The sequence below is a fragment of the Apteryx rowi genome, unplaced genomic scaffold (assembly GCF_003343035.1).
Source record: "Apteryx rowi isolate R43461 unplaced genomic scaffold, aptRow1 scaffold_19, whole genome shotgun sequence".
Lineage (NCBI taxonomy): Eukaryota > Metazoa > Chordata > Aves > Apterygiformes > Apterygidae > Apteryx > Apteryx rowi.
Genome location: NW_020448196.1, coordinates 5,501,762 through 5,514,951, shown reverse-complemented (window position 1 = coordinate 5,514,951; position 13,190 = coordinate 5,501,762). Strand labels below are relative to the sequence as shown.

At 40.2% G+C, this 13,190-nt stretch overlaps 1 protein-coding gene across 21 annotated transcripts in view; it reads left to right on the top strand.

Moving 5' to 3' along the window:
• Positions 1-12,337, top strand: part of TTLL11 (tubulin tyrosine ligase like 11) — a 63,920-nt gene extending 51,583 nt beyond the window's left edge. For 19 of the 21 annotated variants that reach the window (XM_026062333.1, XM_026062316.1, XM_026062315.1 and 16 more), the window contains 2 exons: positions 79-185; positions 6,839-12,337. In XM_026062333.1, coding sequence (XP_025918118.1) covers positions 79-185; positions 6,839-7,128 — 397 coding nt within the window. In that variant the 3' untranslated portion in view covers positions 7,129-12,337. Of the gene's footprint in view, positions 1-78; positions 186-6,228; positions 6,275-6,838 lie in introns of those variants that run through there. The other 2 variants (XM_026062320.1, XM_026062321.1) reach the window with 2 other exon arrangements.
• The last annotated feature ends 853 nt before the right edge of the window (positions 12,338-13,190 follow it).

The following is a 13,190-nucleotide window of genomic DNA, read 5'->3' as shown; positions in this document are numbered from 1 at the left end:
TTGCCCTCACAGAATTTTTCCTGACTTGGAAGTTTGGAGGTAATCAGGCTATATTTTTATTTTGTCTATATTTAACAGAAACTGCAAGCTGAGTAACAGCAATTTTTCAATGGCTTCTGTAGATATCCTATACATTGATATCACGAGAAGGTGGAACAGCATGGGAATCGATCACAAAGAATCAGGTAACAGTATTTTTATTTGAAGATAATGAAAGATGGGGTTTTTTGTAGTTTTGCTAGTTGCAGCACACCTCCAACTTCCAGCAGAAATAATGGGAGCAAGGCAGGTACATCTGAGGCATGTATATGTACAACAAATTTTTCTGTTTAGTTCCAAGGCAGTTTCCCTTTGTCTATAGACTAGATCCCTTAGTTTTCAGTTTATTTGTCAGAACAAGGCTTCTGCAGGCCCCTTTTTTGTGCTTGCAATTTTGCATTCGTAGTTCTTGTTGCTGTTTGCAGAGGAGCATTTAAAAACATTCCTCTAACTTAATTACAGTGTAAGGAGATGTGTCCATATTAGAGTMATTTACACGGTCTAGCAAAACAAACAAACAAGCAAGCTACGCAGGAGCTAAAAATAAATAYGCTCAACTTCTCTTTTTGATTTAACTCTGTTCTCCAAACAGGTTACTTCAGGGACAAACAAAACTACCTGTATTATTTTTCTTTTTCCAGATAGTTTCCCCCCCCCACATCAGTATACTCCTTACTTTCATTTTCATTGCTTTTGTGATTGGTAAGGGAAGAATAATAGGTCCCTGCACAGACTCACACAATGCTATTAAATTGGCTCCAAAGTCTTGTAATTACAAAAAGCTGCATTTTATCAAAAAAGGAATTCATTAAATAATAAACTTCTTGGAGCAATAAGGTGGGTGTTCCTATCAAGGTACTGCAGATGGCAGTTAACTTACTACAGTTGTGTTGGCAGTATATAGAGGGACTTAAATCCAAACCTTTAAGGGTAAGTATGCTTCTTAATTATCATTTTAAGGGCTAAACATTCTCATGTTATAAACTAATGCTAATATTTTGTTTATTCTTTGGCAAAGTAAAAATAAAATCCAGCCTACCCATCTCCTTAGTGCTAAATGTGTAATATGGTGGCAGAAACATATATTTTTAATTAAGCTATTAAATAGATAAATTAATCATAGCACCAGGAAATTTTTTTGAAATGAATGACTATAAACTTGCAATACTACCTGGTCTGTTATTAAGTCTGAGTTAACTTTTCTTTTTTGCATTTTAAATTGRTGTGGCAAAGCAAAATCTGTATAATCAGTTCATATAATGTTGCTCATACATATTTTGTGTGGTTGATGGTTATCTTTGTTTTGCTGACCAGAACAGTGAAAGGAATATTTATTTTCAGTAACAATATAATTAACAAAATGGAGCTCCTTTCTGACTTCTGTCAGACTTGCAGCTTTTCCTCTGGGCCRTACAAAATGCAGCCATTGGGATCATTTTCTCATTGCCTCTTATGCTATCTCAATTTGAAGCTTTTCTTTGTTCCTGTTACCTATGTCAGACTCGTCTCTGTTTCCATGATATTCCAGCCTGACATTTGTAAAGAGGGCAAGAATATAGAAGAAAAATTAAAAACTGTCTATGTAGAAAATTATATTTATTTAAAAATGGCTTTCTTCTCAATTAAATTTGAATATGTATTCAGGACCCTGACAAAACTTTAAATCAAGGAGCTTTAAATATTTTCTCTGCTGCTTTTGCACTAATTTGTCTCTTTCTATTAAAAATAATATTAATAATAAAAAAGGCTCTGAGGCTTTGGTATCCTTCCATAAAGCTTGTGCTAGGAAATAGAAATGTCAGTTATTGTCCTGTGAACCAAATGGGATTTGAAGCCCTCCTTGCACACGCAGGCAAGTGATGATTACCGGTGGCCCAAGTCCTGCAGAGGCAGTCGGAGATAGATGTTTTCCTCCTCAGTCACATTTTGCTCGCCTGACTTCTGTAGGTGCTGCTGAGAAACAAAAGTACCCAGCGTACAGCAGAAGAGCCCGCTTCCGAACTGCAGGCACGTTAGGGAGGGGGACAGAGTGTTACATGTTACACTTCCCGGTATAAACTCAGGATGAATCTAAGGAACAAATCGAGGCACTTTGAATCAGTGCCATGGCTGTGAAGTAGAGGTGACTTGCTATATGTGAATGCATATAGCAATTTTAGGACTTTACCCTTCTATTCTGTGCAAATCATAAACTCCTGGTTTCATCAGTGCTGTTCATCTTTTGTGTCTTTCTCACAGCCTGCAGATTTGAAGCTCGTGTTTTTAACACTAACCTCCATCTCAGCGCTTAACAACTTATTATGGACAAGTAGTTGTGCTTTCTGCTACAAGCACCCCTGGATGGAAATTGCACTCCTATTTGTCCATTTAGGATCGTTATTCACTTATGTCACTTCTAAGCCTTTTTACATCCGACTTGGATTGTAAAGCTCAGTGTAAGTGTGTACTACGTATGGCTAAAAGGCTTTTGTAAGAAATTCATCTACCCCAACAAGAGATTAATTTGTCCTGTGACTCCCTCTTTTCTTCAGTTTTAGAGAAGAGGATTAAATAGCCACACTAGGCCGGAGAGAGGAAAGAGGCAGTAGCAAAATATATACAGCTCCTGCTTTCCAGTTCAATAGGGGAGATCACTGATTCAAAAGAGAAAATATATAGAAAAGCCTAACCTTCTTCGACAGGAGTTGCCAGGTCCATGCCATACCATGCCACTTGGAGTGGACTTTCCACTGAACAACCTCTGGGAGGGAAATTGGAAATCAATCATCTAAATTATTTATTCCTACGTAAGGGATAAATAATAAATTAATAAATAAAAATATAGCACTTAGAGATGTCAGACAAGAACAGATAATATGCAAAGTTGTTTGCTAAACAGCACTAAGAATTCTCTAGAATGTTAATGCCCAAAAGGAAAATGTTTATTATATGGCATGAGCTTATTCTCAGCTTCCTCAGAGATTTACTCTGTGACCATCACGTAGCTTCCTGATACTGCAGTGAATAGTTGAGAAAATGAATCTAAACACTCTCCTATTACACAGTTGCCTTTAGAATATTAACCTATTATAAGAAATCTGTCACAATTTAATAAGGAGGCTAGATAGTGAGTTTTCCCCACAGTGAGAAATGGTTATATTAGCTTTGGATCCACACTGATAACCCTGGGAACCCAGAGCTGACTGTATACATCCAGATAAGTGACCTAACTTTTTGGTATACATATTTTCTATGTTGAAGTTTAGAAGAAGTTTCCCAAAACAAAATCCTCTGCAAACCTGGCTTTTCTAATTGTTTTAATTTATAGTTTTGTTCTAAATGGTAGCACACTATTCCTGCACCATTAAAGGACTTTTGCAATGCTGGATGCTGGAGGTAACACCAAAATGCCCTGTTTGTGGTCATCAAGATGGATTGTCAAGGTTTCATTTAACTCAGAGTGGCGTAAAGAAGTCCGCCTAGAGGCTGCTTGTTGTAAACTAGCATGCTTGTCACAGAGCTGCAAGCTGGTATCTTTCCAGAAATTGGTTCAAAATATATTTTTCTATAAGAACCTGAACATGGACATCAATGTATATACTCCTGTGTCCTTTTTGAAAGGTTAAAATAGCAGAAGAATCAATAGTCTCCAAGTTGAGAATGACTTCTTGGCTTTGATACTCCCTTTCCCCGTATGAAATAGATCTGTAGTTCTCTCTTGCATAAACATCAAGAATCTCAATGATACATGTAATTTTTTGCTAGGGTGTGCTCAGGTATGACACCTGTAAAATTATTTGTATGTCAGCTTTTTTTTTTGAATATTTAAACATGCTTCACAAATGTTAATGAAGCTTCTATTCTTGTGAAATAGGCAAGTATTATTTTATCTTGCTTGAGCACAGATATTCTATAATATCCAGTGGTCTCCGTGTATATGAAGTCAGATAAGGTATAAGGAGAATAATTAAAATAGACTGTTCAGAGGACTGATGGAAGGAATATATCTAGTCGTAAGATTAGAAGGGAGAAAATGAATGCATATCACACAGGACATAGTGTGGTTGATGATTGTGTGAATTTCTGTACTAGTTTAGGCAGGTTAGAGTCACCTTAGTTTTATAGGTGTGAAAAAGTTTCCAGGTGCTGCAAATAGTATTTAGCCAGTTTTTTTCCACAGATCTGAAACCTACAGAAAATTTGTGTATTTGCATTTAGAATGTCAGTATGGGTATAAGTCATTTATGTGGTTGGTTGATAGAATTTCACTGGCAAAAATAATAGATGTGCAGGTGAATCTTCAAGCCCAGAATTGAGCTTCCAGAATTGAAGAGATTTGTTGAAAGTCTCAATGAACTAGATGGTTTTCTGGGTGTTAAAATTAAAAAAAATTAGGGTGGGGGGGTGAGGGAATCAAAACCCAACACTAAAATGTAACATTTTGGTATGTAATCTTGTCGAGATATCTGTGTGGCTTGGCTTTGCATTTGGCCCACTTCCAGCTGGAATCAACACAATAGCTATTGCTGTTGTGATAAAACAGCAGCTTCTAACTTTTCCATTAAATGCTTCACATGAGTGTCATTTTTTAGAAAGTACGTATGCTACCAAAGGTGTTTCTCTGCCTGTAGCTCACCGTGACTGATAAAATATTTATTGAGCTGGCAGCTGCTGCTTTCAGATAAACCAACAATTTCTTTGCAAGCTGTTTTATAGCCAAGATCGTAAGTGACCCCAACTGCACCTAGCTGAGAGAAATTATACTTCAGAATGTCATTGTAGTATTTTTTAAAAGATGTCTTTCCAGCAGCATCAATACATCAATGTTAAGTTAAAAACCCCGAATCTTTCAATATCTCATCTTAAGATAATCTTCTAAAGTGTATGTTCAAACTGGATGAACCAGTCAAACACAAAGCAGCTATGACTGTTCCATGTTGCTGGCATTCTGAAAAGCTGCATTGTGGTCTGGCTTCTTGATTAGGAATTAACTAAGGTATTACTTCAAGGTTTAAAATACAATAATTAGCGTTAATATGCAGCCACTCTTTCCACTAACTGTGTTAATATATTATTAGTATGATGTGATCAAACAACAYCTGAAGAATTCTGTCCTGCAGCATGTGGCTTCTGCAGGGTACTTTAGTTCATGAAGGGGCAGAGCAGAGTTTTGTCATAGCAGAATTTTTTGGCAATGCTCTGCTTTCCCTTCTAACACACTTCAACTGGTTGTCTTTCATGCCATTGAAACAAAACTACTATTTTCGAGGGCTTGGCTTGGATCTTTCCTGACATTAGTAAAGTGTATGCTCATCTGGGAGTTCTACAGAAGAAAAGGAGAATAACTAACGTTGCACAAAAATGTTTTTTTTTTCTGGAGGTATGGTAGATATTGGAGTCCTTTGGAATAAGTAAAATCTATGATAAATCTGTTAAAACCTACCTCCCAACTGCCATCTCCTCATCTGAGAAGACTGGTAGTAATATTGGAAGATTGATACTTGTATTTCCATTTCATTTCTGTAAATCTGTGTCTGAATAGATCTGTTARTAGTGTTTTGAAAAAAGAAATGAGAAAGAGGATCTGTAGGAAACCTCTGTAAGACAGCTGCTGATGAATAAAACCCATTCCAATATTTGGCGACTCCCTCCATTAGATGTCATGAGCCAAATAAGCCTTCTGCACATACCTTTCAGGTTCCAATTTTTGCATTTGGCCTGTGGAGAAGGACAATGTGCCCACTCTCCCATTTGTAGTCTCCTTTAATTAGTATTGATTGGGTCAGCAAAGGGTTATGCCATGAGAAGTTATACTTTGCATATACAGTGGTTGAGAATATATTTACAAAAAGTATAGGGACTGGATTTCTGAGTGGGGTAATGGTGGAGTAGAATATGGAGCTGGATACTAGTTTAAATGCAGTCTAAGTCCCTTTGTACAAGAAGGTGTAGAAAGGCTCAGTCCAGCTTTTACTGCAAAATACCTTCCTTACCAAAGTACCAATGTGACTGACAAAAAAATTGCCACTTTGGCCTCCAAAAGGAGGGGTAAAGATTCATACATACTACAGTGTTAGCAGATGGAAAGCAACACTTAGCAGAACTCACTTTTGTGATAATGTGATACCCAGTAATGGGGTTTTCTTTATAGCACTACAGACTAAAATGCCATACTGTTTGAGTAGTCCTACATTTGAATTTTTGTTTTAGGTTCATCTCTAAAAAGACAAAGTTTAAATGACCCACTTCAGTTGCACATGTAACTTGTTTTTCTACACAGGTGGGTTTTATTCCCTGAAGCTTTATATATTAGTAGGTATTTGATTTGGTTTCAACTTACTACTTGAGGCAACAGAAATCAAGTCTGATCTTATGTCAACTTAATTGTACAACATCTTAAAATCAGTTGTTGCTGTAGCAGTTTTCCTCTGGATGCCAGGCTGCTGGTCAGGCTGATGATGGTAGAAATCAGTCTCTATTTCTGAACAGCCTCACCGATTGAGAATACGATCCATCTGTAACACAGCCTGGGCATACTTGCTCTACTGAAACGCTAAATGATCTGACATGTGTGTCATATACAAAGAACATGTTGCCTTTTAGTCTTTGAAAGACAGATGGATTTTTTTTTCTTAATGAACATTCTAGATGGCTACTGTTTAAATTAAAAGATGTTAACTAACATGACTGCATGTGTACAYACCCTGGCACATAGGCATTTGGTCCTGGTGCTAAAGAAACAAGAGTATTTTGTTTAAAGAATGTAGTATGCTAGAGAATTCTGTGTTATGAATCTCCTATGAACTCTTTTTCCTTGCAGGGATGTGTTGGCAAGCCTTTGTGGAAGCTTTCTTCTGCCTGGCTCAGAAAAAATACAAGTCACTCCCACTTCATGAGCAAGTGGCATCACTGATTGATTTTTGTGAATACCATCTAGCTGTTCTGGATGAGAAGCGCCTGGTTTGTGGCCGAGGGATTGTGGAGCGCCGAAACGCACTAGTTAYTTGCCAGACAGATGGACTTCAACTTATACCAGCTGCTCATACATCCCTCCTGAATCGCATGGCCACAGCTAGTAAGCTTGCAGATTATAGAAACCATCAATACTAATGGTGCTATTTTATCAGGGCAGAGCAGGGGGGGACCGACGGAATTGAGAATCAATTCCCAGGTRCATATGAAAGGAGGTGAAACACACTCTCCATCTCTCCTCCATCTGATAGGCAAAATTGTTTTACAGCTTTTTTTGATTTACACTCTTCAAAAAGTCTATCGCAAGCTCCCATTTCCAAATAATGACCCTTCCTGGCAATGACTATTTATTTACTTCTCCATAGAACCTGCAGTACACCTTGAGTGACAAACTGTGTCTTTATTCTGCTTGCATACAAAACCATGTGTGAAGACAAACAACAAAAAATTTAAGGGGATGATAACCAGCATCAGGGGATTGGTTGCACTGACTGAGAGGCATGTTACATGAAAGGAATTATGTTGCTTTGTATGCACTGGATGTATCGTGGAAACCATGTAAGGATCTGCAGTCTAAATACCAGTTGTGGGCTTTGGCAAACTAAAGCCTGGAATTACGTATGTGGTCAAAATTTAGGCTTTGACCATCTTTTTTGGTAGTTTGGACTGAATTTGTTGGTATCGATACAAATTTTGTTCATTTTCTACAGCTATGTACTTCATTCATATTTTAAGTTAATCTTGAAACATTGAAATCATAATATTTTTGCTTCTATTTCTTCATGCATGACTTTGCCATGACAACTACTGTTAATTTTTTTAAGAAAAACTAAAGCTGTTTACCCTTTTTGCTTTCAGAGAGCCAATAAGCTCACACTTATGCACAGAAAAATTAACTTTGTTAAGTCAAATTTGGTGAATCAAGTGGTGTTTTTGTCTTCAACTATTAAGCACTGCTTCTGCAAAGAGCTCTGTAAGAGCCCCTTTACAGTGTAAAGACTAAGAGTTTATTTAGAGTCCAGTGAAATCAATCCAGTCAGTATTCAGTATTCTAGGATTGTTTTTTGTTTTGTTTTGGTTTTGCTTTTGGCTGTTTGCTATCCTATTTAGACCTGCAGTAGCATCTAAAGTAGATTTTTTTTCTCTTTGCATATGTTCTTCATTTTTTCCTTAGATAATAGTATAATTCTCTAGAAATTAGAACTATATTATGTAACAGGATGTTTTGTCAAGAATGCTGGACTATACCATTATAGCTTTTTTGAAGGAGTTATACAGAGTGGTCTTATTTTTAAAGAAATGAACCATGAGTCCCATAATAACACTTAGGGGGGCCTAAGTAGAGACATGAGGATATTTGAAAGGACATGATAATTTGGCACTTCAGGGCTGTTTAGTCAAGGTTTCCCCTCTTTTTTTTTTCTTTTTTGGTCTCATACCTGAATTTTTCAGTTTTTGCCAACATGAAGACATATATAACTAATTCAGTTGTATATGTCTTTTAATAAGATGCTTATTCTTCTTTATTGTCCTGATGGACCTTCATATACTGCTAATTCGGTTGTATAAGACAATGAACAACTCCAAACAGTATGTTTTGATTTACATATATATTTTAGGAGAAAAGTTGTATGCTTTCAGTTTTTAATATATGCAGAAAATTACCTTAGCTTGATGCTGAAATGCTGTAATGGCTGGCATATCAGAAATACCCTTGATGAAACCTTATGTTTTAAATATGTTCTTGTGGGAAGTGCATTTTCAATGCAGAGGATTTAGGACCTTTACACCCATTTGATGCCATAGACTAAATGTATATGCAGTATTGAGTGAATTTTTACTTCAAGAAAGGTTTAGAGTTTACTTTCTTGATTTTAGTTTTAAGTAGCATGCATTTTTCCCAGGTAGCAATCAGTAGCATGGCTGCACAATGCAGAAGTCAAGCTGAGCCCAGAAGAAACTAAGACCCAGAATGTGTTAATATCAGATGCAGAAGTACCACCTTATCCTCTTGTTTCTTCCTTAACACAAATAATAATAGTAGTAGATAATCTATTTTTCTGTAATGGCTAGACTGTTTGAAATTTTATGTATTGTACAGGTAAGAGGACGGTTGTGGACTAATGCCACTGCCCTCAGCTTTGGTTAAGTTTCATAAAGATTATTGCAGTATGAAGATAAAATGCCAAACTCCAACGTTTGGCATCTGTCAGAACAAATGAAGCTGAAAGGGTCATTTTTTTCACAGTTTCATTGTAATATATCTGAAGACATTCACAAGCTGAAAAATGGTTACTTCTCATTTTGTGACATCTGATATTTGTCTTGCGATTGGCAGTGTGTTACTAGAAAATAGCTTACAGTTTCTCTCATCTTGTGATTGATGTCCTGTAGAGACAGACTTACAGAAGAGTAGGATTTGAAATGTTACAAATGTGAATGCCTTTCCTTAGAGCTTTCAAGTCGTACAACCCATGCCCTAAAATACCAATTTTTTGCTACCATATAACAATTACCCTGATATCTAGGTGAAATAAATTAACCATTGTATATAATGAACACTGATAAAATCTCTCTGTATTTTGATGATCTTTATATTCTCTGGATCTAATACAGATTTTTAAAGCCTGTACACACAGAGGCTATAAATTGGGTAGTATACCCAATTTGTCTCCTACTTCTAATATTAAGGGTCCCTTGTAGAATAGTCAAAATATTAAATTATCTTGCTCTAGTAATCCAGTGTTTGTATATTTTTATAACTGGAAAATTGAATGCTATATTATTCTCGGGGGGGGGGGAACAGGAGTGTACTTCAGAGATTTAATGACAAAGTCGCATTTCTTCCCTCCCATCTAATGCAGTTTCTTCCCAGTGTTATTTAGCATCCACAGCAACTTCACATAGACTTTTAGTAGTCCGTGCACACACAAAAATGACCAGAGAGGCTTAATTCAGAATATGAATACTAATCAATGATTATAATCTGTTAATCCTGAGGTACCTTTCCAGCAGAAGAAACAATAAATGAATGATATGCAAGTGTTTCATGTTTTAAAAAAACAGTACTTTTCTATATATTCTTTTCAGAGAATAATACAGCATTCAGTATTCCATTTATAAGCATATATGAACATTGCGTGCCAGTGAAATCTTTCTCATTATCAGACACATTGGGGCTGGTGTTCCCCACTGGGTCTAAACCAAAATAAATCACTTAAAAATCTAAAGCAGATTTGAGGCTCCTGAGTCCAGAATTTCAGTCCAGACAGATCCTCTCCCTCTAGGTTTGTATCTAGCCTGAATGTGCCTGAATTCAGTAGGTGACTCCTTGTTAGATTTTAAGCTCAGTGAGTTCTGTCTCTGCAGACTAAGGTTTGTCTTCTGCCTAAACTTGCCCAAACTCCCAACTTGCCCCATTATAGCCATGTGCTCTGAGAACATTTAACATACACCAAAGTGGATCAACTTGCCATACAGTTCTGGCTACTTTCGTTAAAACCCAGCTGCAAAGGGAGGTACCCAGCTAATTATACAGTTAACCTGTGTTCAGATGCGAGACCCCAGGTCACCTGCTTCCCATTTCCAGGCTTCTCCTCCCCATGCCCTGGGGGTGACTCCTTCCTACTTGCTCTACCCCCGTGGTTGCACCAATATTCCATTCAGCCCGTCATCAGAGAACCCATGGGCTTGGAAACCCTTGCGATGAGGAGAGTTCTCCTCCTCTGTCTGCGTTTTAAAAGAAATGAGACTTGCATGGTCCTTTGAAAACAGGGAACGTGAATATCCTCATATTCCGAGTGCTAGTGGCCGAAGGGGCGGGAGGTCTGTGGCGGTTCAGTGAGTGCGGCAAGGGCATTGCTCTCACACTGTTGAACGTGGGAGCCCTCAGGGCAGCATTAAAATCCCAGGAGGAGCTGCCAAAGGAGGAGCAGCTGCCTACGAGATCTGCCTGGATGGTGCCCGGGCTCTGTTGCTCCTGCATGAGCTATAAGTTACTGACGAAGCACGCGTCCTTCCTAAGGACGTGTAGCTGTCCCCGTCCAGCACTGTGCTTGCTTGCTAGCGTGAAACAGGAGCCGAAGCGCCTGCCACGGTGCGGGTTTCAGTCTGGGGCCGGGCATCTGCAAACCAGCCATTGCGGCAGCGCCTCTGGTTCTAGCCAGCCCTGTGTCTGACCCTGTTCAGATTTCTGTGTGACGGACCATGACAATCTGTTCCTAAATATTACCCAGTTCCCTGTAATTTATTTTCTTTTCCATCATACTTTGTTGTTTTTCCTCTTAATCCCGTGGTTCTGCTTTTTCAGCTCGCCTAATAAACTGCTGCGGTCAATTTGGCTGAATCCATTAGTTTAACTTCCTGTGTTGCTATATGACCTGTAAGCTGAGCGTCTTCGTTTTGAAGGGGAATCTATCCTGCTTCGTCTTCCCGAGGCGTTAGCATGCATCAGGCCTTGCTGAGTAGATGCATCAATTTTAGATTTTCTGTGCTCGATCAGGAAGATTGATCTCTGCTGCTCTTGTCCGTGAGTGCTGGCCCTCCGCGCTGCCAGCCGCTCTCCTCTCCACGCGGTCAGTCCGACGTCTTGGATGTAGTGGTTTCCTTTGGGATTCCTTTATTTGAGTTTCACAGAGCAGAAACACATAAAGGATTGCTCAGTCTGGTCAAGCCGGAGCAGAGCTGTAACCGAACTGTACAGTTCAACGCACACAAACCCGCACGCTTCGCCTCCGCCGATCACGGACTCAGCTGATATGCTTAGTGGTTGCCGTCTGCCTTGGCTTGCCAAGCTGTAGCACGAGAAGCTGCGTGAAAGGTAATTTTTTTTTAAGGGACGACGCTTGTCCAGGCAGCGAGCGTGGCAGCGCGCCCTCTCCTGTGCCGTGGCGTTTCCGTGAACGCCCGGATTTGGCGATGCAGAAGGGCAAGGGCAGCTCGTGGGGGCATGCCGCGGCCAGGCCCCGTGTCGCTTGTGGACCACGGCGTTGCGAAAGGGACAGAAAGCAGCCGCCTCCGCGGGCGACGCGCTGGTGGGACCACTGCCGGGGCAGAGGAACCAGCGAGCCGCCGCCGGCGCCCACCTCCGCAGCGCGAACTCCCGTTTAGCGGCTAAACTGCCATTTGCACTGCTCGCTCGCGTGTGGAACAGTGAATGCCGCTGCTGTTTCCTTCCCCCCCCCCCCCACTCTGCTTTTAAAATGTTGCACTTTAATTCTGCGGATGTTTTGACCTCCTTCAACTGCCTGGCTGCTTGCGTTGACAGCAATATGTATATTTTATCACTGGTGTGAACGGTTGGCATTTGTTACTATTTAACGTTGACGGTGTAGAAAACACCACGGTGTAAAATATAAGCTGTGAGTGATTGGTAAGATGTGTGTGTTTTTCTTTTTCTTTTTTATTAAGTGTTTTCAGTGGTTAAAAACCACTTCTCAGTGCGGGAGAGGGGCCGGGCGGGGCCCGCGGAGTGCGTGTGAGGGAGGGGAGGTTCTGGAACCTTCCCCCGCCGGCCGTTACCAACGGCCGTTACCTGCCGCCCAACGGCCGTTACAACGGCCGCGCTGCGGGCGGGGCAGCAGCGCCGCGGCGGGGGAGGGCCGGCGGCAGGCAGGGGGCTGCACAAGCCGGCGGTCACCGAGAAGGGAACCCGCAGAGGTCCGAGAGCTGTGCAGCAGCGTGCTACAGTGAGTACGTCTTCGAATACGTGAATTAGACTTTTTTTTTTTGTTAGTAGTAGTAAACGGGCTTGTGTTTATAAACCATTGTGAGAATTTTGTTGCTAAATGCACATCGAAACTGCCCCAAAGGGAGACGAAGAGGGATTGAAACCCGTTAGAAATGGTGTTGGGGCGTCCCGCGGGAGGACCCTGTCACCGCTCCTGCGGGACGACCCTGTCACCGCTCCTGCGGGACACTGGCTGCCGCCGCCTGCGCCGAGGAGGGGGCCTGTGCAGTGGTGGCACGCTCCTCTCTTTTGTTGCTGGCTTTGGTTTTAACAAGTTACAGAAAAAGACGACTCCTTGAGTCCTGTAGATTTGAAGTATTGGATTAAGCAGTGCTATAAAATATAACGAATTGATCTTAATGAACTGGTCTGAGGGATGTTAACAGAAACTCCCGGCATTCTTAGGCAGCTTTTCGATACAGTTCACTGAGTTAGTATCCACCAGTTGCATTCTGCTGCACAAATGTGTGTT